Here is a 26907-nt window from a genome sequence, read left to right on the forward strand (position 1 = left end):
ACAGTTCAAAAAGTTTTCATCAAAATGATACAAAAGTTATCCATTTTTACCAAAATGTAAAAAAGATGAACTGACTTTGTTCATTATTAGCAACAATTGACTTACCTATTTATAAATGGTGCCAACTAATAAAACAACAGAGAAATTAACAGTTGAAATTCTATGCATAGGAAGAATGAATTCATGTATGTATGTGTGCATGTCTGTCTATGTATGTCTGTATTTATTTTAAAAAGATTTTAAAGTAATATCTATACACAACATGGGACTCAGACTCACAACCTTGAGATCAAGAGTTGCATGCTCCATTGACTGAGCCAGCCAGGAACCCCAAGAATATCTTTTAAATGCTTGAGAAATGTTTACTGGAATAGTCAATTAAAATGCCATTGTTTAAAACAATTCTTAAGAGAACTGTAGTCAAGCAGATATTAAACATCGTAAATGTAATTATTAGGATGCAACTGTTTCTACACATAAAATACATAAAAAACAAACTGGGAACTATCATACCTTTTGAGAATTGCCCAAGGTGAGTAGGGGGGGAAAAAGCCTGAAAGATTAGGGGAATTACCAATGATTACTAGTTTTAGGGGGGGAGGAGTAAGATGCAAAACAATGATTGTTTAAACAAAACAAATAGACTAAAATCACTTTTAAAAAAAGTAAAATAGAGTACTAAAATTAAATATAAGGGCTAAAATATACAGATGTACCTCGATTGACACAACAGTGGTAATGTTGAGGACTTTCTGTGCTTTAATCATAAAATTGAAATCATTTGCATATAAACTAGAATTCATTATTCAAAATACTGCCATGTTGTATTATAAAGAAAAGAAACATAATTTATCTGTTTTACAGACTTACTTTTCTTAAAGCAAGATACACCTCTAGCATTATGAATCAGCCAGTTCTGGCTGAAAAAGCAAGAATTTATGCTATAAGTCTTTTACAAAGACAAAGACTTCTTCCTCTGTACAGAGAAGATAAATTTCTACTATAAAGATGTTAAAGAGATTCCCAAAAATGGCTGTGAAATTTTAGGTTTATAAACTGAATCATACACATTTTTTAAGTTATACACATAATATATTGAGATGATTTTTAAAAGTGTTGACATCAACTAGGCTACCCATTTTAGAAGTTCTTTGTCTATAATTATCTTTCTAGTAGTTTCTGTAATTCTGATAATAGGCTAAATGACAGCTTTTAGAAAATCATTTGACTTGAGTTAGATCTGAATTGTATTCCCAGCACATCATTAATGAGTTGTGTGACCCTGGATTACACATTACAAGATTATAATTCAGCAACCACTCACTGAGATCTTGACAACCCCAAGATCAAGAGTCACATACTCTTACCAACTGAGCCAGCCAGGCACCCCGAATGAGATTTCACTGTGAGGTACTAAGTGTTGAAGTCTCAATATAAGAATAAAATGGAAACAAAATGATGTACCAAAACAGAAAGGGCTAAAAAAGGGATGGGATGTCTGACAAATGGCAGGCAAGAGATTCTCAATGTGGAAAGTAAGACCTAGAAGGTCATGAGCTTGGGTCTCAAATGGGTAATAGGAAGCTAAAGAAGACTTCTAGGTAGCAGAGTAACATAACCGGATTGATTTTTAACAAACATCATTTTGTTACCAGGGCACAGGACAAGATAAAGAGACTGGAAGTAAAGATATTACTGTAACAGTTCAAGTTAAGAAATTTTAAAAGGCTTTGAAATATGGTGATAAAAATGAAGAGGAAAGGAGAAATTAAAACAAAAGAAGAGTTAGGATTCAACTAGGGAATGGAGAGGAATAAAGTAGGGGAAGAATGACGATGACTTGTAAACATCAAACATGGTGACCACAGGATTGGGATTTTCATACTGAGATGATACAGAGCAGAGAACAGTTTTGGAAATCACCTACCTCTGTCTCAGACACTTATTTCTAACTGCAAATTCTATCCACCTTGATTCTCTGTGTAGTCACAATGTAAGAATCAAGAATAAAGTATATGAAATCACACCAAAAACCGAGTTTAATAAAGATATTAAATATTTCTATTGTTCTAGATTCTCTGGAACCAAAATCCAAGTGGCAGTATTAGATTATTTCTCCCTTCTGTTTCAACTGCTTTGAACAAGACCCTGAAAACCTCCAAATCTTTTTTCATTCACGAAATGACAATAAAAATCAGAATCTTCACAAGGGACTGTGGTTTGAGGCTCAAAAATAACAGTGTATACACAAAAGCATGTTGCAAACCACACAGTACATAAAAATGCAAGACAGGAACAAAATGCTTTTTTAGCTCAGATAGTAACAGATAAGTGAGTTTTTTTTTTTTTTTACAAATGTCAGGTTTGGAAACTCATGACCTTAAAACCTCAGTGAGAACGCCAACCATGACAAAGTACTGAGCTGGAGGTGCAGGAACTCTCAAACTTTCTGATTTCACAAAGGCTGCAAACAAGAATTAGAGAAAAAAGGAGCTGTTTTTGTCTGAGGAGCAAGAAACTTCACAGTGCTGATTCTGAGGATACTGAGTACTGTCAAAGACTGTACAAAAAAACCGATTCCGGAGAGAGGAAAGAAAGTTCTAATTTGCCTAATTTGTCTGTCCATATCAAATATTTGAAAGAATCAAAAATTCGGAGGACCAACATCAACAGTAAACAAAGGACTACTTCTACATTTCTAGAGACTTTTTTCCTTGCAGTTCTTCTTGTTTTTTACCCTTCTTTCCCATTTAAATCCAAAGGTAGAAAATAAAACTAAGACAACAAAAGCATGTCTTTTATTTAGAATAAGAGAAAGCAATGGTGGGAGGCATGTGGGTGGCTCAGTTAGTTAAGCATCAGATTCTTGATCTCAGCTCACCTCATTATCTCATGGTTTGTGAGATGGAGCCCCATGTCAGGCTCTGTGCGGACAGTGTGGAGCCTGCACATTCACGCTTAATCTCTCTCTTTCAAAAAAAAAAAAAAAAAAAAAAGCTAATTAGAAAAAAAAGAGCAATAGGGAAAAAAAAATTCAATTTTGCTTTGCTCCACCCTTGTCCACAGCTCCTACCATAATTTTTTAAGGATGGCATTGATTATTCCCATTGTATTTTTTATAGTCCCCACAAAAAATTCTTGTGTACAGTACAAACACAGCATTTCTAATTTTTCCCATATAGGTTATCTTTGGTAAAATTTTACATGAAAATTGGTTTTACTGATATGTTTTACTGATTATTTAAAATTAAAGCAATTATTAAGTCAATGATTTTCTCTGTGGCTGTTTCTACCAAATCAAATTTTACAAATATAAATTTTAAAATATGCAGTTTTAGCCAATGCTAGATTTGTGTTATTTCTACCAGTCACAAAAACATTTACTTCATAACTGTGTATATTTTCATTAGAAACCCATGGAAACTTAGAATCTACAGTAAAGTTATATGCAATTTCCTTCAGGTATTCCAGGACTTGCTATGATTGCTTTAAATCACTCTGCATACGATTTTCTAACAGTACTCACAGCTAGTAAAGATAAAGAATGGTTAAAATGGAGGGATCAAAACATCAGGGTCTTAATGTAGGGCCTCAATGGCCAGTACTGCTATAGCTGTATTCCCAGCGTTATTTGTATGACAAATCAAACACTACAAAGTTATTTTCTAATATTCTACATGTATTGTTTCCATCCTAAATTAATATATTTAGGAAAACAAGAAAGAAACTATACATGTACCTCCTGTAAAATGGTTAAAGTAAAAGACAAAAGTTAAATTATATTAACTAATTTTTACCTTCTTAAAAATAATACTGAAAACTAGCTAATTGGGGCAATACATAATAATGGAGTTTTCTCTGGGTCTTACATATGGGTTTACACCAGTAGTAGGAGCTAGGCACTGAACAAAACCAGGGTACTCAACACATCATGAATGACAATACTAGTGTTAACAATAATACCACACACAGTTAATGTCTATGTTCTAAAAGCTGGCTTTTATAGACTTAAAATCATGAAATGATATAACCATGATTTATAAACAGGATGTTTTAATGGGCCATTGTTTTATATAGCCAGATGTATATGTTTTACCTGCTATTTTGAATTCTAACAGAAATATTTCTGATTTTAAAAGCACCACAAATATACTTTGATTTTTGAAAGGAACATTAAAATCAAAATGGATAACACAACATAAAAATTATATAAAAAATAAATGGAAATACCCTGAAAGCTACGTGTGAATCGCTGAGAAGTGGCCCCTCTTTTTCGATGTAATTTATGCTTGAGTCTCCAGCGATTAGGTGTACGCCTCCTTCCATGCCCTCTACTGAGCTCTGACAGGCTGTCTCTGCAGGAGTCAATGCTTTTGCAAGAGTATCAAATGCCCTATAAGGAGACATCAGATGATGTGAGCTTGGCCAATCTCCGTAATATAATAAAAATTCTATATAAAATTCTAGAATTAAGATTTAGGCCTTAAAAAAGATACTTTAGAAAACAGACCTTTCGAGTAGCACCGAGTAGTCTATTGCAGTGATAGCAATGACTGTCTTCAAAAGCAACAAATTAAACTTCAATATGTATACTATGAAAAACTATATTAATGTATTATCAAAGAATTAAAGTCTTTTTAAGAAATCTTATGTGATTATGAGGAAAAACCCTTATACTCTGGTCTAAAAATACACTTTTACAAGTTATATTTTGATAGTACAAGAAATTAGTCCATTTACTGTACTTACAGAAGTTATTTAGAAAGAACAAGGGCAAGAACTTATGTCAACTTTACTGTATTCTATACAACACAGTTAATTTTATTTAAAAATTCAGCAAATATTTTAAAACTGTGTTAACTCTACATCTGAACTGTAAGAATTTGAGATTAGGATGGCAAATAATGAAATAATGTTAGCAAATAATAGCTCTCCATAGTTTTCAATGAGAGGCCTTTCAGAGTTTCTTAAGATTTCAGGTTCAACAAAGTACTTATTGAGACTCTTAAATGCAGTTTCCTCAACATTTAGATGATAAACAGTGTGAAAAAAGCCTAAAGAGACCTGGCTTCCACATTTCATGTATTAATATCAAGGGAATGAAAAACAGAATTCTGATACAAATTTCCTGAAGCCTAACTTAAAACTGTAGTTAATTCAATGAAGTCATTTATTTATCTATTTTTAAGTAAGCTCCATGCCCAATGTGGAGTCCAAAGCAGGGCTTGACCTCACAACTCTGAGATTAAGACCTGAGGCACCCACACACCCCTCAATTAAGTCATTTAAATCTATTTTCATCATTAGAAAGTGGTGGGGAAAATGAACATGACTGCCTGAGGTAAGACAATTATTTCAGTACACAGAAAATAAAATACCTGAAATGTCAGACCCAAATTATCACCTTTAGTAAGAGAAAAATTTCTAAATTTTATGACTACATTTCTAATCTTATTCATTTATTGCTCATTATTTAGAATGCAACCTGCTAGATAACATTTTTACATTTTCTAAGTCTAACAGAAATACTTGTTTTCTGAAACTTCTGTAAACAGTATTCAACATAAAAAGATTGTGGGCTGCCTGTGTGGCTCAGTCCATTAAGCGCCCGACTCTTGACTTCAGCTCAGGTCATGACCTCGTGGTTCGAGAGTTCGAGCCCCACCGTGGGCTCTATGCTGACAGTGCGAAGCCTGCTTGGGATTCTCTCTCTCCTCTTTCTGCCTATCTCTCCCTCTCAAAATAAATAAATAGATTAAAAAAAACCATGAATATGTTGTAAGAGACACTAATACTTAAGATCAAAACAGACCTTACCTTGAAACATCACCATTGGTCTGCATTTCTTGATGAAATTCACATAAAGAGGTATCACCGTTACTTAAGCTTTCAATCACAGACATTTCATTACTATTCTGAGAAACATCTTTACTCTTTCCAAGGTTTGCTAATGATGTAACCACACTGGCCAATGTACTTAAATCTCCCTGACATGATTCAGCCTTAAAAAACAAACAAACAAAAGTATTAAAATCTGCAAACTGGTATCAGTGAACTTTTGAGTCTGAAATATCCAATTCTAGTTTATAAACTGCCAAAAGTAAAGAAATCTAAGATGAATGAAACCCAGAAAGTAAAATCAAAGAGCTCTGAGGTTTTAGAAACTTTTAAGAAAAATATGTTTAAAGACATCAGGTACATTTCCTAGGAAATGTTTATACATAAAAATTACATTAAAACCAAAAATTGCACTTAATGACTAATCTATTCATATCAACAATCCCTTCCTCTGTAAAAGGATATTAGATGATTTTTTAAAGTTCTTTTTAGTATTAAAATTCTAACAATTTCCAAAACTTATACAAACTATACAAATAAAAATTGTATAAAATGTATTAAAATTGTTACTGAAAAGAGAAAAAAAAAGGGAAATGTATTAATGAACAGAATTCCTAGAATACCAAGTCTTACCAGCCACCATGTTAAATGTGTTAAATGCCAGGGACTGTGTAGGTGAAAAATCTCTTTACGTATTTAAGATAATAGGCTTTTGGTATACACTGCGTATTTTCCCATTTGTCTTTAGCTTTTACTTTTGTTAATGACACATATATTCTTTATTCACTAATCAGCTATAATTATTTTGTAAAAAAGAATTTTTTTTCCTTAACTCTTTGACTACCCAGAAATATAATTTGTGTATAAAAGGCAGGTAAGTGCCTCACTGTTCTTCCTTTTATCAATTTTCAGAGCAACGAGTCATTGCCCTTAGTAACCTCTAATGATGACTGATGAATTTTAGGTATCGTTTTAAATTCAAAGATTTTTATATATTTGATGTGTTTAAATGCATTATTTTTTTCACTGCTCAAATGATCCCATCCTAACCTAGTGAGAGTCCCTTCAGTCACCTTCTATGGACTACTGACAGATCCTTTCTCTTCCTTTATGGTTTTTATTTTTAGTGTTCTTAATCCTAAGAAAAGATATGTTTCCTTGATGTTTTATGTTATATCAATTCTTTATGTAAAATTGATTTTGGTGAACAACATGACACAATTTTTGTGCTCCTTAAATTAACGAATGGTCCCAGAATCATTCAGAGTAACCTACCAGTTGCAGAGTTCTTACATGGTTACTACTCATTTATGTATTTTATTTAATCCTCAAAACAACCCTGTGAGATAGGAATCATCATCCCTTTATTATGGACAAGAAGAATTATCCATTGTCACTCCAGCAGTAGTAAATAGTGGAGGCAAGATTAGGAAGTCCAGTCTGATGGAGAAGCCTATGCTCTAACTTCAGGCTTCTTAGAATGTGAGTAAAAAGAGTTAACATTTTTAAGTGTTTTAATTTTCAACTAAAACTTAAACTCTTATACATTCTCTTGCATTTCATTACATGTCTATCGAGCTAGATTTTTAAGTTTTTGCCACTGAAGACTCTTAGGCAATGTGAAAAGACCTCATCTTGTGACTTGCTGGTTTTGAGACCACTTGTCAGAAATTTACCACAGAAGGTTATTACAATTTTAATACAAAGACATAGAGAGAAGCAGTGTCTGGGCAAATAGTAATTTCTCAACAAAACTTAGTTCTCTTCCTCTCCTAAAAGGATTAATTATGTCAGTGCAATGGTAACTACCATCCTAACCTTGAATCACGTGCACAAGTGCAATCTTGTAATCCCAAAATATACGGTCAAAGGCCAAATCTCACCACTCAATAACAACATGCTAAAGCCCAACCTGTAAGGTTGACACTCCTATTAGCCCTATTTTACAGATGAGGAAGGAAAGTAAAGCACTGAGAGGCCAAATACCTTGCCCAAGGTTAGGCGGCTACTAAGTGGCAGATGAAATTTGATTCTAGAGCTCAAGTATTAAGAGTGCCTTAGGGTCGCCTGGGTGGCTCAGTTGGTTAAATGGCCGACTTCAGCTTAGGTTATGATCTCGAGGTTCATGAGTTTGAGCCCTGCATTGGGCTCTGTGCTGACAGCTCAGAGCCTGGGGCCTGCTTCAGATTCTGTGTCTCCTTCTCTCTCTGCCCTGCCCCTGCTCATGCTGTGTCTCTCAAAAATAAATAAACATTAAAAAAAAAATTTTTTTTTAAAGAAGTGCCTTAAAAGTATCAAATAACAAAGGGCCCCCTGGGTGGCTCAGTCAGTTAAGTGTCCTGATCTCATGGCTTATGGGTCGAGCCTGAGCACTGGGTGTCTGTCCTGACAGCAGGGAGCCTGGAGCTTGCTTCGGATTCTGTCTCCTTCTCTCCCTGCCCCTCCACTGCTCACACTCTGTCTCTCAAAAATAAATTAATGTAAAAAAAAAAAAAAGTATCAACAAGTATATAATAAATCTGGCCCTAAATAGGATGACCAGATCACATTACAGGCTGAGAAAAATACTAGTTGGAGGCTCCCTAATATCTGTTTATAGACATGAATCTTCAGGAGAAATTTTTGCTTTTTCTTCTCAAAAAGGGTTTCTGAACACTACAGAAACTCTACATGCTCCATATAAATAAACAAACCGGTTTTTCCTTTAGACTTATTGCTCAATAAAGAGGCACCCCAACCTCTAAGAGAACCCAGATAACTCAGATCAGTGCTCTCGGAATTCTATTCTTACTCGACTCAAGTCAATGTTTTGAATAAGGTATGCTAGGAATTTCTCTTCACTTGACATATTTATTTTTTTAATTTTTTTTATTTATTTCTAGGAGAGAGAGAGAGAAAGAGAGAGAGAGAGAGAGAGAGACAGACAGACAGCGTGAGCAGGGGAGGGTCAGAGAGAGAGGGAGATACAGACTCCAAAATAGGCTCCAGGCTCTGGGATGGCAGTCAGCACAGAGCCCGATGCGGGGCTCGAACCTACAAACTGTGAGATCATGACCTGAGCGAAAGTCGGACGCTTAACCGACTAAGCCACCCAGGCGCCCCATCTTCACCTGACATATTTTAAATCTTCTGTTACTATATACCTATAGGGCAACATAAAAGGAATATTAAGAATTTTATACTTACTATAAATGACTATTTCTCAGGCTTTCTATTTCAAGGTGAAAGAAACCTAGAAGACTTCTGTCACTCTCACGTTGAAGCTGTACCTGACCTCGTGGAATAAGGAACATTTCTACTGATAGTTACTCGTATATGAGGATCCACAAAATGGAGGCCATCCTGGTCACAATCTAAACCCAAATCAGCACGCACATACAGGAAACACCTGTCAAGGAAACCTAACACACACCAATCACGATCTTACAACTCCACTTTAGCTAGCTCTCCTCACCCTAGAAAACAAGACCTGCTAGCTTTAGTAGGAAACCTTCAACCTCCTAGCCAATAAGGCCACTTCCAAGTGCTACTTCTAATGCTCTGTAAAACTTGCTCTTGCCCAAAATCCCTTGGCAAGAGTGCTCCACTATTTATGAGGCACTGTGCTCCACTGATCTATGGATTCTTTTGCCTTGAAAAAAGGCATTAATATTGTTCCTAAATTGTTTTAATTTTGTCACTTCATACTATCAAAGAATTGATAATTCATATTAAAAAAAAAACAATTTATAATAGGGAATATTTAAGACCAGATCAACTGACCAAATTAATGGACATTAAGAAAAGGAAAAAAATATTAAAAGCTTAAAAAAATTTAAGCTTTAAATTAATTGCACTACACACACCTTATCTGGTGTCATCAGCACAGTTGACTCAGTTTTTATTCCAGACTGGTGAATATTCACAAACATTCCTGAATCTAACAGTCCTGCTGACCTGTAACAAACAAGTATAATTTTAGCCTTGGTTTTACTGGGACGAAAAACAAATGACTACCTACTTAATGTACTTTTGTTTGTTTTGTTTTTACTATACCTTGCAGTTTCACTATCTGTTACAAAAGTTGGAGTTGCAGCTAATGGGCTTCGAAGGTCTTTTCGTATGTAGATTTTTTCTGTTGAAGCAGCACAGTTGGAAGATTTTTCTCGAGACACTTCAATGGGTTTTCTTTCACACTGAACAGCTACAAAAAATGCATTAAACTATTAGGTCACAATGTAGAGTTTATAGACAATTTTAAATGTAACCTTTTGGTCAGCAATTCTGCTCATGGGAGACAGTTACCATAACTCAATTCTAAAGATAATCATTAATCTTTTAGAAATTATTTCCAAGCCCAACAAAGTTGCTTAGGAATAGTAATTTGCATCTTTCATTCTCTTTTCTCTTCCTGATCCAGTTGTGGTAGAAATGTAGAGAAACTCTTATTTTTTAAAAGCTCACTGTCAAGAAGGAAAAAGTGAAGTTAGGAGTCTCTCACCTATCTATATGAGAGTTAAAAAAAATATTTAACCAGTGAAAAACAATACTAATAGAGATTTAAATTTAAATTTACTATTAAATTTAAAAGTAAATCTTATTTTAGTTAAGAGCAAGGAGATTTTTGAGAACTAATTCAACTGTTTAATCTTAATTTATAAAATATAGGTAATACATTCCACTTATTTTATATGAATTTTATTTCATAATACTTAAGAGACAGTATAGTGTAGTTGCTAAATGTACATTTTCTGAGGGAAAAACAAACTGCCAAGATTCAAATCCAAGTTTTGCCACTTATTAGTTGTGTGACCTTGGACAAGTTAATAAATCTGTTTACTTTGATCAAATGTAAAATGTGTTAACAGTTACACCTACTGCATAGAGTTCTGTTACGAGAATAAATAAGTTAACTCACATGGTATACACTGAGATAGGCATGGTGGGAGCTCAATCAATATTAGCTATCCTATTTATCATTTTAGGAGTTTAATCAAAAGCTAGACTGGTATCTAGTTAGTTGTGCTTTTTTAAAAAAAACATATACATACATGCAAAGCAGATGGGAACTCATTATCTGTTGAACAAATAAATACTACATGCATATGTACACATTTCTATGTTGTTAACTGGAAAATTGTAAATTAAAAAGCATATATATTTGACATACTGTGTTAATTTTGACATACTTCTAGTTTGCCTGAATCCTTAAAATTACTCTCTTTTTTAAAGCTAATACATACAGTCTTGTCTCATTCCAAACGCAATACATCTCTGTAACCTGCAGTATTGACAGCGGTTTCGATGGTGTTTATTGATAATACAGTCCTTTGATCCTCGACATGAATAAACTAAATTCTTTCGGATGCTTCTTTTAAAAAATCCTTTGCAGCCTTCACAGGTTACTGCTCCATAATGACGCCCTAGAGACAGATGTTTAAGAAAACACACAAGTTACATATTTTAGAACAAAAATGGAAGCCCATTTCTTCCCTTTAAGAGACAACAATATATGTGATGAGACAGAGATTTTTGAGTTTTTGAGCCTGATGTGGGGCTTGAACCCATAGTCCATGAGATCATGACCTGAGCTGAAATCAAGAGTCAGACGCTTAACCAACTGAGCCACCCCAGGCACTCTATTAATTTTTAATTAAAAAAAATTTTTTTTTTAATGTTTTATTTTATTTCTGAGAGAGAGAGTGAGCGAGCGAGCATGTGAGCAGGGGAGGGTCAGAGAGAGAGGGAGATACAGAATCTGAAGCAGACTCCAGGCTCTGAGCTGGCAGTCAGCATAGAGCCCAATTTGGGGCTCAAACCCATGAACTGTGAGATCATGACTTGAGCCGAAGCTGGACGCTTAACCAACTGAGCCACCCAGGCCCCTCGTATGAATTTTTAATTTTGTAAGGTAACATTAACAAAGGTATGGAAAATTTCGCAAAGAAAAGAAGCAAAACCATCCATAACACCATGATACATAAAAACTATTTTCACTTCTGAGATCACTTACAAATTATAATTCTTTTATATATTACATAAGGATATTTTATTCTGAAAACTATGCTCTAAAAAAGATACATCAATTAGTATTTGAGCTAATCTCTTCTCATTGTGGGTTCCATTTTTTAAATTTCTGGAGAAATCTGTTATCCTTTATTAACCTACCATTTCACAAAAGGTTTCTTTGGCACCGTTTATTTAATTAAATATTTATTTAATAAATATTATTTTAATATTAAAATATTATTAAATTAATTCAAAAAATAATTAAATTAAATTATTTAATTTAAACATTTAATTGAACATACTCTGGGAAAAGGTGTAGTGGAGACTTTTGTAATGAAGCTATGGAAAAGATTAAAGATTATAGAAAACAAAGGAGAATATCCCACTGGAACTTGTGAATACATATGAGTGAACATGGTGCTTTCCTGGCATAAAGTAACAATGAAGGTAACTAAAATGGCATAACCTTGATATAAGACTTGAGAAATGTCTGCTCAGCTATGTACAACATTAAATAAAGCATAACCAAAAATTTTTCATCTCAGTAATTCAAGTTACTCTATATCCCTGGACTAGAAACAGGACTCAACAGGTAAGTTAACAACCTAATGTTCGTATTATTAAGGACTACAACTCATTAAGTAATTCCTTTGACAAACTGATTTTACATTAAAAAAAAAAATTCTACTGGGGCGCTTGGGTGGCTTCGGTTCAGCTCAGGTCATGATCTCACGGTTCGTGGGTTCGAGCCCTGCGTCGGGCTCTGTGCTGACAGCTAGCTCAGAGCCTGGAGTCTGCTTCAGATTCTGTTTCTCCCTCTCTCTCTGATTCTCCCCTGCTCATGCTGTCTCTCTCTCAGAAATAAATAAAACATTAAGAAAATTTTAAAAAAAATTCTACTTATTCATTCAGTTTACATTTTAAAGGAAAAATTATTTTCCATAGTTCTTCAAAATATGCATTTTATGTCACTGCAAGATCAAACTACATTCAAGTAAAAAAATCTTAGATGAATAAACAAACTTTGGGGAAAAATTTCATAGGCTTCAAATATGAACCATAAAAATGATATCCTCTTGGGGCGCCTGGGTGGCTCAGTCTGTTAAGGGTCCGACTTTGGCTCAGGTCATGATCTCACCATTAGTGGGTTCAAGTCCTGCGCTGGGTTCTGTGCTGACAGCTCAGAGCCTGGAGCCTGCTAAGGGATCTGTGTCTCCCTCTCTCTCTAGCCCTCCCCTGCTCATTCTGTCTCTCTCTCTTTCAAAAATAAACATTAAAAAAATAAAAAGAAAAAACCGACATGCTCTTTTTACTTTAAGAAGAAATGTGGTAGTGTGGTAGTTACGACACAACACATATAGAAGGTTAGTTTTAAATGTTACCTGATGCTTTGTCTCCACATACTACGCAAAGATCAAAAACCTTATTTGGTCCTTGGTCTTGGGAAGAATTATCTGTTAAGAGCTAAAGAAAACCCCCGAAAACAAAAAACAAAACAATAATTTGTTAATAATACTCTTACATAAAAAGTAAAAGAATATTCAGTCTTAATTATGCTTTCTTTCTCATATTCTGAAACTTTCAACTCTATTATATATAAATCATTAAACTATTCCTTTTATATGTAAATAAAAACATTAATGTTATTAGAAGCAAAGAAAGCAAGAACACCTTTTAAATTTGTTCCATGACACTCTCATTTAACAAACTATTAAACACACAAATACACGAGTATTTGATGTATCTTACCCATTAAGCACTTATTATTCATTATTCTTTCAACACATCAAATGATGGGAGCAGTTATCATCCCCATCACGTCACTTGTCTTTGAATAGCTCAAAACTTTCCCACATGGAATGACATGACTAAGATCAGCTATAACAGCATAGAAAGATAATTGATTTTTAATAAATATTTATTTTGAGAGAGAGAGAGGGAGAAAGAGAATCTCAAGTAGATTCTTACGCTCTCAGCAGAGCTGGATGTGGGGCTTGATCCCACAAACTTTGAGATCATGACCTCAGCCAAAATCATGAGTCAGTCGTCCAACTGACTGAGCCACCAGGGTACCCCGGAAGTTTTTAAATAGAAAAGAGGTTAAATTTTTTTGTGGGGGTATTTACTTATAATTATGGAAATGTGATTGATCTACAAAGCATACATTTTTCATCAATGAGTTGTCTAAGATTAGGATTAGGTGTAGTGGTTGACAGCATGGGTTATGGAGTCTGGTAAATGGTAGCAGGTCAGTGAGACTGAGTGAGGAGTCCTTGGGCAAATTACAAACGCTCTTTAAATTACATAAAGAGCTCATCACTAGGAATAGCTAATATGATGCTGGCAAGGAAATACTAGTCTCTTCTTTTAGATTTATTTTCTAATATTTTCATCATTTTCTTTCAATCTTTTAAAATGAGAATAAATTAATTCAATCCCCAAAATGTGATCAGGCATTCATTCCCCATATCACCTTCCCCAGTCTCTGAAAGAATCCACAAAGTAACCCACCCACTTCGTAACTTTTTCTTTTCTTAGGGGTGTGAATGCCTTCAAGAGTAATTCTGATTAATTAATTAATTAATTAAAATGTTTTATTTATTTTTGAGAGAGAGATACAGCATGAGCAGGGGAGGGTCAGAGAGAAAGGGAGACACAGAATCCAAAGACCGGCTCCAGGTTCTGAGCTAGCTGTCAGCACAGAGCCCGACGCAGGGCTTGAACCCATGAACCGTGAGATCATGACCTGAGCTGAAGTCAGATGCTTAACTGACTGAGCCATCCAGGTGCCCCAAGAGTAATTCTGATTTTAAAAACTCTAAATAGTCCTTAAAACAGTTGTCCCTTGCTATGTTATAGTGGCATTACTCCTTTTTTTAAAAGTTTTTAAAAGATTTTTTTTTTACCTTTGTTTTAATGTTTATTTTGGGGGGAGAGAGAGGGAGAGAGAGAAGGAAGTAGGGGAGAGAGAGAAAGAAGGAGAGCGGGAGGGAGGGAGACAGAGAGAGAGAATGAGCAGGGGAAGGGTGGAGGGGAGGGCAGAAGATCCGAAACAGGCTCTGCACTGACAGCACAGAGCCCCATGCAGGGGTCAAACTTATGAACTGGGAGATCATGACGGGAGCCGAAGTCAGATGCTTAACTAATTGGACTGCTCAGGTGCCCTGGCATCATTCTTTCTTATATCACTGTAAAAATTAGTCTTCAACAAAAACTTAAAAAAAAAAAACTGGTACCAGCTGTACCCTGAAAATACCTATGAAAAGTATCACTCTTTTCCTTAATAGCACATCTACTAAAATAGAGTTAATATTTTACCCTCTATTATTCCTATGGGTAGAAGAAACATTGAGAGATTAAGGGACTTTACCCCATCACTTAGGTCACTAGATCAGAAATCCAATCTTCTTGGATAGGGGAGTTCTATCCTATACCTGTTTCTCTTTCTTTTCCTTGAGAGATGATCCATAAAGTAGGCAAAGTACCAATATTATCCTTTTTCTTGAAACAGAATTTTTCTTTTATTTTTTATTTATTTATTTTTAAAAATTTTATTCTATTTTTTTAAAATATTTTTTAATTTATTTCTAGGAGAGAGAAAGACAGCGTGAGCAGGGAAGGGTCAGAGAGAGAGGGAGACACAGACTCTGAAATAGGCTCTAGGCTCTAAGCTGGCACTCATCACAGAGCCCGACGCGGGGCTCGAACCCACGAACCGCAAGATCATGACCTAAGCAAAAGTCGGACGCTTAACCGACTAAGCCACCGAGGCGCCCCGAATTTTTCTTTTTTTTAAAGAGTAACTTTATAGTAGAAAAATCTGACACACTCTACTTCAGCCAGGTGGTCAAGATCAATGTCACCAGTTATAAAACATGACGATAGTAAGTACACATGATATAATGTGGTGAAAATGGCACTTTAACCTCTGTGATGCTCCTCACCAAAACCAACAAGCCCAGTTTAACCATGAGATTTCAAAGTCCCATAGCAGGGCCACCTACAATATACCTGAATAGTATACCTCAAAACAGGCAAAGTCATCAAATACAAGAAAAGTCTGAGAAACTGTTACTGCTAATAGTAATCTAAGGAGACATGATGATTAAACGTAATATGGTATCCTGGAATCAAAAAGAACAAGGTTTACAAATTAGGGAAAGCTAAAAACATTTATTCATTTTAGTTAATTATCAAAACTGGTTCACTACCATAATAAAGGTAAAAAATAGGAGAAATGATGTATTGAGAGGTTATATGAGAACTCTGTACTTCCAATCAGTATTTCTGTTACAGGGGAGTCTGGGTGGCTTAGTCACTTAAGTATCCCGACTCCTGACTTCAGCTCAGGTCATGATCTTAATGCTGTGAGATGGAGCCTTACACCCAGCATGGAGCCTCCTTAAGATTCTCTCTTTCCCTCTGCCCCTCCCTGCTTGTGTTCTCTCTCTCTTAAAAACAATCTGTTAACTATAAAATTTGTAAAAAATCAATTCTGTTAATAAAGAAAAAAATTAAGGTATTCAAAATGTTATAAACTTTTGAGGACTTTGTCTTGTTGATAATTCCTTGTAAATCCCATCTATTTTTTACCTAGCCATTCCAAAAATTTATAGATGATGTAACCAGAATAACAATAGAATCTATCAGGCAAAATTTTGTATTTTGTGAATTAGTTTTTCAATCCTGAAAGGAACTCTCTTCAACCAGGTTTTCATCACAAAACATGGAATTCAATTTTAAATGGGTACTCCACCAAAGAGTCTCCAAAGGCAAACTTAGAGGTTTGCTGGATTCGTATTCAATCGTATAGCAACCAACAGTGAAAATATCTATGTAACTACAGGTATGTAGTGTGTATAAGACTTAACTGGCTCTTTGAAAAATAGTGCATATCTAGCAAAAGTTAAAATTATGTGAAGTCATTTTATTTCATTTTATTTTATTTTTTTTTAAATATTTTTATTTATTTCTAAGAGAGAGAGAGACAGCGTGAGCAGGGGAGGGTCAGAGAGAGAGGGAGTCACAGACTGAAACAGGCTCCAGGCTCTGAGCTGTCAGTCAGCACAGAGCCCGACGCGGGGCTCGAACCCACAAACTGCGAGATCATGACCTAAGCGAAAGTCGGATGCTTAATCGACTAAGCCACCCAGGCGCCCCCTGTGAAGTCATTTTAAAATCTAGACTACTAGGGCACCTGGGTGGCTCAGTTGGTCAAGCACCCGACTTCAGCTCAGATCATGACCTTACAGTTCATGAGTTCAAGCCCCACATCAGGCTCACTGTGCTCCTCCTCACCAAAACTTGTCAGTGTAAAGCCTGCTTCAGATCCTGTACCCCTCTCCCTGTCCCTCCCCCACCTGAGCTCTCCCCCATAAAAAAAATTAAAAAATAAAAAACTTAAAAAAAATAACATCCTCCTCTATGGCAGACATATGTTTTTATTTATTTATTTATTTTTTTAATATTTTTTATTTATTTCTTGGAGAGAGAGAGAGAAACAGCGTGAGCAGGGGAGGGTCAGAGAGAGAGGGAGACGCAGACTCTGAAACAGGCTCCAGGCTCTGAGCTGGCAGTCAGCACAGAGCCCGACGTGGGGCTCGAACCCAAAAACCGCAAGATCATGACCTAAGCGAAAGTCGGTCGCTTAACCGACTAAGCCACCCAGGCGCCCCTGACATGTGTTTTTAAAAAACAAAAAACCATAGACTACTGAATGACTGCCAGTGTTAAAGCAGACCCTGGCGGTAAAGTGCCTGTTACATCAAGTAAGACGTAGATAACAACCAAGGAGGCAGAGTGACAAAGCTGCAGCCATAAAACTGCCTTCTTGATCTGGCAGCTTCTTTCCGGGGCCTAGGCAACGTGCTCCTGGGAAGTGCTGCTACCACACAAGAGGCTCTTGATTTGGCAGACTCCTAACAGTGCAGAAGCAGCAGGTCTCTCAGAAGCCAGTTCTGCAGCACATCCACGTGGCTGTTCTTGGAAATTAATCTTGGAGCTGTTCTCCAGCCTTCCCAACAATTCTGTGAGCTCTCCATATCCTTTATTGAAACCCTTCCTGGACAAACTAGTCAGAGTGGATCTTACTGCATATAAGAGCCCCCCAAAATATATGGATAGGAGGGGCTGTGAGGGAAAGTACAGCAGCATATAGGAGAGGACAGTCAACACAGATAATGTGCACACCATGTAATTTTATGCAAGATTTTTTTTTTCTAAGGACCATGTAGGATTTAAAATCTGAACATCAGGACTTGCTTATGACTTAACTTAGGACATGCTTTTAATTCTTTCAAGCGTGATGAAAAGACACTCTAAAGTTATTTACCTGGAGATGCTGTGCAGAGAGATCAGGAGTTGTAAAAAATAACTGATTAACACCTGCTGCATCTGGAGTAGTGAGGAAAACTTTCCCTGGAGTGGAATCTTGCCTGGCCAGAATGACTTTGCTTGGAGTAGAGCCATCGTGATTCGTCAGAATGAACTGCTTGCCTTGTGTATTATGATCAAGTGCCGTCACGATCTGGATTTTCTGGCCAGTTTGCTGCTCGGTAACAATCTAACAGAACCATGTCAAATTAGTAATTAATTCAACTTAATCTATTCATCTTTTTTTTTTTTTAACTTTGAGAACACAATTTTCTCCTACCTTCAGACAAAGTTAGAAAAGCATACTATTACTTATATATTCAATACAATACACATGCACCTTTTGAACTAGCAATTCTACTCCCACTAAATCCTATCCTATAGAAAAACAAATGTGCAAATGAAGGTGCAATAGCTATTCTGACTCCTTACTTCCCCTTCCCACCTACCTTCCATTTAGACAAACCTATATTAGGTGCCTTCTATTTGTCAAGCACTGTTCTGGTCCTGGAATACAGCAATAAACAAAACAAGGGGCACCTCAGTGGCTCAGTCAGTTAGGCTTCTGACTTTGGCTCAGGTCAGATCTCGTGGTTTGTGAGTTCAATCCTTGCATCAGGCTCTGTGCTGACAGCTCAGAGCCTGGAGCCTGCTTTGGATTCTGTGTCTCCCTCTCTCTCTATCTCTCCCCTCCCATGCTCATGCTCTATCTCTCTGTCTCTCAATAATAAATGGACATTAAAAAAAACCTTTTTTTTTAAACCCACAAAACCTTTTTATTCATAAAGCTTTTATTTTAGTAAGGAAAGGCAGATAAAAAAACAAACAAGCAAATAACAATTGTCAGATGGTATTAAGGGCTATAAAGAACAGATAAAGCAGGGTAGACATGGTGAGTCACTGATGGAATGAATAAAGCCATGAGGAGATGACATTTTTGCACAGACCTGAGTGAAGTAACACACCAAAGTTTAGGACTAGCTAGGGGTAAGACATCCCAGGTAGAGGAAATGAAACATGAAAGAAGGCTGTGGGACAGGAGGAGTGTGTCTGAGGCAAGAGGCACTACAAGAGAGCTATATAAGTGAAACAGAGTAGCAGAAAGGATTATGGTAAAAGACAGGATCTGAGTGACAGCAGATGCCAAATGGTATAGGGCTGCATGGGAATACAAAGTCTGGATTTCCTCCTGTGGGAAATAGAGATCCACTAGAAGGTCAGAGAGCAGAGTGGCAAGATCTTTTTCAAAGACGGTAATTCTAGATTTAGTGTGTAGACTAGCCTGTGGATGTTCAAGGGAAAATTAATACTCAGACACTGGCAATATCTGGGAATTATACATGGGCAGAGATGCTGGTGGGGAACAGGGTAGCAACCATGCCAGAAGGAGAAAAATAATTGGATTTGGGATATTTTATGAAGGGAAATGTGATAACATATGCTAATTGCCTGAATGTGGACTATGAGGAGAGAAGAGTAAAGGATGACTATCAAATTTTGGTCTGGGCACATGGGAGGACAGAAATGCCATCTACTGAGTTGGAGGAGTCTGGAGAAGTGAAGGTTCATGACTAAAGAGAACTAGCCAAGCATTGAGGGCTTTTGTTGTTGAGCAAATATTTTACAGAGAAAACTCATTAAGCCAATTTAATCCCTTGATTCAAATTTAAAATGGCAAATTTGGTTTGTTTCCAACTTTTTTCCATTCCCCTGAAATTATTTTCATCAAGATCCTTTTCTATGCAAAACTGACAACAAAATTCTGAATTACTAATCAGTTTTTGTCTAGAGCGGATTGTACTGATTATAGCTGCTGGCAGTTCGTGTTTTCTTTGTTGACTATTATCTCTAGCATGCCCTATTTTTCTGGGTATTTTTTTCACTGTAGTCAATTTTATTTTACATAGGTTATTTATACCAAGTCTAGTCTCCTTCTTCCCTAACAATTTTTGCAATTTTCTTTAAATTTTTTATTTTTAGAGGGAGTGAATGAACACAAGCAAGGGGAGGGGCTAGATGGGGGGGGGAGATAGAGAGAAAGAGAATGAATGAATAAATGAATGAATATCTTAGGCAGGCTCCACACTTAGTGATGAGCCTGATGCAGGGCTCAATTTCACAACCCTGGCATCATGACCTGAGCTGAAATCAAGAGTCAGACGCTCAACCAACTGAGCCGCCCAAGCTCCCGAAGAAACTGTATTAGGATCTATTGGTCTATCCTGCAATTGGGATGGATCCTTTACTTATCAGTAATTTTGTAACACCACACATTGGTCCACTGATTTATATACATCTTTTGTATGTTGACATGTTTCATCACACAATATCATCATATGTCATGTATCCTCTGGGGGAAAAAAAGGCAACTAATGTTTAAGTATTATTATGAAAACAGTTTTGACCTTGCTGACTCTCTGAAAGAGTCCCTAGATGATACTTTGAAAACCTATGGATTATGGTACCTCTTCCTAAGGAATAGAGCATAATCGGTTAAAATATGAAGATCTATCATTTGACATGAATCTCTTCCCACTGGTCCATTAAGACTGGCTTCAGACTCTGCACCTCAAAAACATTCCATGACCAGGTCTCCACAACCCTCTGCAACTCTTCATTACTTGTTTTTCTTCTGTGCTCCCGTAACACCCTACACAATAACCTATTACAGCCCTTACCAATGTATTGTCAGATGATTCAACTATCTCTTACTAGATTTAAAAATATCTTAAAGTCGAGGGTATCTTTTATCTCTGTACCTCCAGAACCTAGCATATACATTTGATGTAAACAGGTTTGATGGATCAGCAAATGAAGTGTAAATCAAACATACCTCTCCCATTTGTTGTTCAATAATTTGATGTGCAATTTCTTCTATGGTTGCCATCTTCTAACTGCCAGAATGTCCTGCCAAAATAAAAAGATACTTTTCACAATTATACCCATAAAACATATTTACTGAAGAACTTACAAATGAAATTATATGTGGGGTGCCTGGATAACTCAGTCAGTTAAGTGTCAGAGACACTTGATTTCAGCTCAGGTCATGAGATCAAGCCTCTTAAGATTCTTTGCCCCATGCCTGCATGTCCGTTTTCTCTCTCTCTCTCTCCCCCTCCCTCCCTCAAAAACAAAGAAAGGCAACCCCCCAAGCAAATGAAATCACATGATAGCTAAGATTTGCTTCAAAATAATCTAGTTGGGGTGGGTAGAGGTAGGATGGAATAAACAAAGCAAGGTTGGCCATGAACTGACAATTGCTGAAAAATGTTTATACAGGGGTTCATAAAACTGTTCTCTATTATATATTTTGAAAATATCTACTTTAAAAAAGATTTGGGGTGCCTAGGTTAAGTGTCCAACTCTTCATTTTCAGCTCAAGTATGATCTCATAGTTCATGAGACTGAGCCCCGAACTGCGCTCTGCACTGACAGTGTGCAACCTGCTTGGGGATTCCTCTCTGTCCCTTCCCTGTTGGCTAGCACATGCACATTCTCTCTCTCAAAATAATATAAATAAACTTAAAACATTTTTCAAAGATATTGAAGCCTAACCAGGAGAACTCTACAATTTGTTTATTAATTTAAATAAGGGTAACCCTATCTGTAAACAAATATATCATGGTAGCCACTTGACATACTCTATTACCAATACATTGTAATAACTGGCAAAAGAATTGCATTTGTTCAAAAGGAAAGATTTCTCTAGAATCTTGTGACTCTTCTTCATTAGTGGAAGTTTCTTATATATATATTAAGGTTAATTTGAATTTAATGTAAAACTTTCTCCAAATGGGAGAGAGAGCATAAAAGATTAGTGGGTTGACTTTGATTTTTACCTTTTCTCTGTATCAGTAGATAAGAATACAAAAATTATTTCTGACTTTATCACATTATATAATGTCTATCATAAATTCACTAATGGTCTGTAATGATAATTAACATTAATTGCCAAATTATCTGAATTGTTCTTCTTTCAATTACTCTAAACACTTTGCTTAGAAATCTCCACACATAAATAGCTTTACAAGTTCTACTTTCCACAGAACACCGGAACACAAGGACAAGTTCTTTGCCCTTTAAGGTTCATTTTCCTCTGGCTACCAATACGGTAATATGCTCCTCATTTCTGAGACCTCACCAGAAGTATTGTTAATGTTTATTACTTCTATCAACCTTCTATTTATTCAGCTATATGTGTATCTCTAAGATGATGGCAGCTTTTTTTATAGTTCTCTTTTCTTTATGAACTCTCACCAAAACAGCCCTTGATATTCATTTCTACCAACAGTCTCTTCAAGGCAATCTAGGCTTTTTCTAGCATGCATCTCAAAACTATTCCAGCCTCTACCCATTTCCCAGTTCCAAATTTTTAGGTATTTGTTATAGCAGCGCCCCACTTCCCAGTACCAAAATCTGCACTGGTTTGCTAGGGTTGACTTAACAAAGGCTAATTGGCTACTTCTGGCTGGGTGGTTCAAACAACAAAAACTAATTTTCTCACAATTCCAGAGGCTAGGCTTCTGACACAAGCTGTCAGCAGGGCTGGCTTTTTCTGAGACCTATCTCCTAGTCTTTGTCTCTTCACAGCCTTCGCCTTCTTTTGTTTGTACCGTGCTGTAATTTCTTTTAATAGGGACAACACTGATTGGATTAGCGCCCACCTTAATGACCTCATTTTAACTCAATCACATCTTTAAAGGCCTTATGGGCAAATACAGTCACATTCTGAGGTTCTGGGGGCCAGGACTTCAATATGAATTTTGAGGGAGAGACAATTCAGCTCGTAACACTTAGACACAATCTAATAAGAAATGTGTATGCTACATGTAAGGAAAGCTTTAAAATGATACCTAGAGGGGCACCTGGTGGGTCAATCAGTTAAGTGTCTGACCTCAGCCCAGGTCATGATCTCACAATTTGTGGTTTCGAGCCCCGCATCGGGCTCTATGTTGACAGCTTGGAGCCTAGAACTTGGTTCAGACTCTGTCTCTCTCTCTCTGCCCCATCCCTGCTCATGCTCATGCTTTTTCTCTTAAAAAAAAAATATATTAAAGGGGCGCCTGGGTGGCTTAGTCGGTTGAGCGTCCGACTTTCGCTTAGGTCATGATCTCGCGGTTGGTGGGTTCGAGCCCCGCGTCGGGCTCTGTGCTGACTGCCAGCTCAGAGCCTGGAGCCTGTTTCAGTCTGTGACTCCCTCTCTCTCTGACCCTCCCCTGCTCACGCTGTCTCTCTCTCTCTCTCTCCTAGAAATAAATAAAAATATTAAAAAAAAATATTAAAAAAAATTAAAATGATACCCAGAGAGAGGAAAAACTAGCTGAAAGAACACAAAAGAAAATGATTATAGTGACTACTTCCAGGGAGAATTGGAAGTTTGGTAACAGGGATGGAATGCAGACTTACTTTTCAGTGAGTGTCTGTTCTTTTTAAATTTTATTTAAAGTCTGGGCCACCCAGACACCCCTAAATCAACTATTATTTTGGCCAACGAGACCAAAGACTATAAGGGTATGATGTGCGGTACACATATACACATTGTATATATGTTTGTACAGGTTGATGCTTAATTGTATACTTTGTCATCAGCAATGCTACAGGTAATACAAAAATGTTAAAGAATTTGAATGTTAATACTCTAGGGACAGAATTTTTGAGTACTGATTTCAGGGATATTTGATTTTTTGTTTCAGAAGAAAAGAGCAGGAAATGGCAATGGACTCTTAATTTTTGGAGTTACAAACTCCTTGGAGAATTTGACTAAAGCTACACAACCTCTTCAGAAAAATATACACATGTATAATATACATTTGGTAGATTCCGATTTGTGATTCACCACATCAATTTTCTACCTCTTTCTATATAAACTCTCTGCATTACTGCAGTAGCCTAGAGTCCTTATCTCATACTCTATGAGATATATCCATATATATATATGGATATCGGATATCCATATAATACAAACTGGTTAGCAAAAGAATGTTTAGGGAAAGTTTGTATAATACTTACTTCAGTGATCATATATTTTAATTTGTATAGAATGAAACAGAAATGAGAGGAATTTATAGGGGATAGATTAGACCAGAAAGGTGGAGTAAGAACAACTTTTTCCCTTTGGACCCTTTCCAACCAAACATATCTTCCACTGCAATCTCAAACTATTTATCTTATCCTACTTGTAAAGCCTGTTGGGTGTCTGTCAAGCTAGCTCATTAAGATTCAAGTCTAGAAAGGCACAGACACAGGATATAAAGTCAAATCCATAATCCCATTTTCCTTATTACCTATTTCTCTCATTAAACTATCCACTAATATAATACATCTTTATATGTAAACAAATCCATGAAATAATAAAAAGACATCCTGTAATTTTATTGATCAAAAAAATTTTCCACCATTTACAAAAAGGATGCAGGCTATCTAAATTAATTACAAATCATATCCAAGTGTATTAAGTTTTACCAAAATTCAGAGAATCCCAGAGGACAGTATTTTTATTCACTCTGAAAAACAAAAATATCAGCAAGGGGAAAATGATGAAAATTGCTAAGAATGAAACAGTTATCTGGCATCAAAGCAGGGATTTATGACAATGTATTAGTCACTTTGGTTGTAATAAACGCTCAGCTACTGCAAGCTAAAGCAAAAAGGAAGGGGCTGCGGAGAGCAGAGTAGACACTGCTAAGATCCAAGTGGAGTGGACCTTGGGAAAAACTGGAGCTGGAGTTTTCTATGCTGTCAGGAATCTCCTTATTTCTATATTCTTTTTTTTTTTTTCTTATCACTGTTCTTATTCACCCTATGTGGCTTCTTATTTTCTACTTTGTAGTAAAGTAGTAGGAAAAGAAAGGTAGTCTTCTCTAATTTCAATATTAAAATGCTGGTAATAGAATCTGATTGGCCCAGCTTAGGCTATGTGCTTATCTCTGGAATTAATCACTGTAGGCAAGCCAGGAAGAAGGAAAGGAAGGTTAATATGATTGTAGCATTGGCAGCTCCCACTTCTGGAAGGTCTATTTATCAAAAGATGAAGACTAGCATAGACATGGCTCCTGATAAAATTATCATGAGAGAGGTAACTTCCTCAATTTGTTTCTACTGATACACAGAATTCTTCAACCAAAAGTCCACTGAATACTAAACTACTCAAAAAATTTAATTCAGCATTGACTGCAACTTTCTGATGTCAGCTGGAGAAATCCCAAAAAGGAGAAAGAATGCTTATTCTTATAAAATATTGTCAAAAGTTCTCCTTTTGGCTACTTCCAGATCAAAGTCCTTCTAATTTCTTGTTCTGTAAGTTCTTCAGTAAGATAAATTTAGCTTTACAGCCATTTTTTTTATCTTAAATTTTTTTTAAAGTTTATTTGAGAGGGAGAGAGAGAGAGAGAACACACATGAGAAGGGGAGGGGCAGAGAGACAGGGAGACACAGAATGCCAAGCAGGCTCCAGGTTCTGAGCTGTCAGCACAGAGCTGGATGTGGGGCTCCAACTCATGAACTATGAGATCATGACCTGAGCTGAAGCTGAATGCTTAACTGACTAAGTCACCCAGGCATCCCTACAGCCATATTGTTTTCAACAGCCTCCAGAGTTTCTAGAGAATTCATGAAATAATTTTTGTTGAATTTTTTCTAAACATACCGAAATTTTTTGTTTGTTTTAAGTTGGTAAAAAGGCACAAGGAGTGAGGACAGGGGAGCCTTTTAATCCTTAATATTAAAAACACAAGGCCTGGAGTCTTAAGGATTGGAGGCTGTTAGACTTTCAAATGGAACAAAATGTTATCAGGGGTTACCAGTTACCCTGATGTACTTACTGATAAACCGAATCTTTCTGATGAGGAGAGACTACTGACAGAATTAAAAAAAGAATCAAATTAGTTTTGGATTACCAGTCCAGATTTTATTACCAGCCTTATTTTTTAAACAATTTTTTAAAGTTTATTTATTTTGTGATAGAGCAAGAGTGAGCAAAGGAGGGGCAGAAAGAGGAGAGAAAATGCCAAGCAGGCTCTGCACTGTCAACATGCAGTTCACAAACTCTTACTCTTGAGTTGGATGTGGGGTAAAGTGGCCGACTTCAGCTCACGTCATGATCTCACAGTTTGTGAGTTCCAGCCCCGAATCAGGCTCCGTGCTGACAGCTCAGAGCCTGGACCCTCCCCTGAATGCACTCTGTTTCTCAAAACTGAATGTTAAAAAAAAAAAAAAAAAAAAAAAGAGTTGGATGCTTAACCGTATGAGCAACCCAGGCACCCCCACTCTGAAGTTTAAAGTTAAAAAAAAAAAAAAAAAGTTAAAAAATGAGGAGGCTCACGACGTGGAAGTAACAGGGTAATGAGAGATAGTCTTAAATGTTTTCTAAAGAAAAGTAAATTTAAAAGGCATCATTATTCTTGATGAAGACAATATTTTAAAAGAGACAAATAAGCATGAAATATATACCTATATACAGCTCAAGGACAGTGCTAATGTTGTAGGCCTCTGAATAAGACTACTTGTTTTCTCCCACACCAAAAATGATTCATAATTTGAAAACAAAAGTTTTTTTTTTTTTCCATGGGGTTCCTGGGTGGCTCAGTCAGTTGGGCGTCCTACTTTGGCTCAAGTCATGATCTCCCAGTTTGTGAGTTTGAGTCCTGCATCTGGCTGTGTGCTGACAGTTCAGAGCCTGGAGCCTGTTTTGGATTCTGTGTGTGTCTCTCT

The 26907-nt window shown here is 36.4% G+C and overlaps 1 protein-coding gene across 5 annotated transcripts in view; it reads right to left on the bottom strand.

The window, feature by feature from the left end:
- Positions 1-26907, bottom strand: part of NR2C1 (nuclear receptor subfamily 2 group C member 1) — a 51608-nt gene that overhangs the window by 15102 nt on the left and 9599 nt on the right. For all 5 annotated transcript variants that reach the window (XM_039236611.1, XM_039236608.1, XM_039236609.1 and 2 more), the window contains exons 2-9: positions 21032-21105; positions 18158-18388; positions 13209-13290; positions 11061-11240; positions 9874-10021; positions 9684-9774; positions 5818-6002; positions 4231-4393 (exon numbers count right to left, since the gene is read on the bottom strand). In XM_039236611.1, the coding sequence (XP_039092542.1) occupies positions 4231-4393; positions 5818-6002; positions 9684-9774; positions 9874-10021; positions 11061-11240; positions 13209-13290; positions 18158-18388; positions 21032-21085 (1134 nt within the window). In that variant the 5' untranslated portion in view covers positions 21086-21105. The remainder of the gene's footprint in view (positions 1-4230; positions 4394-5817; positions 6003-9683; positions 9775-9873; positions 10022-11060; positions 11241-13208; positions 13291-18157; positions 18389-21031; positions 21106-26907) is intronic.

This window comes from Hyaena hyaena, unplaced genomic scaffold (genome assembly GCF_003009895.1).
Source record: "Hyaena hyaena isolate Hyena2069 unplaced genomic scaffold, ASM300989v1 scaffold_113, whole genome shotgun sequence".
Lineage (NCBI taxonomy): Eukaryota > Metazoa > Chordata > Mammalia > Carnivora > Hyaenidae > Hyaena > Hyaena hyaena.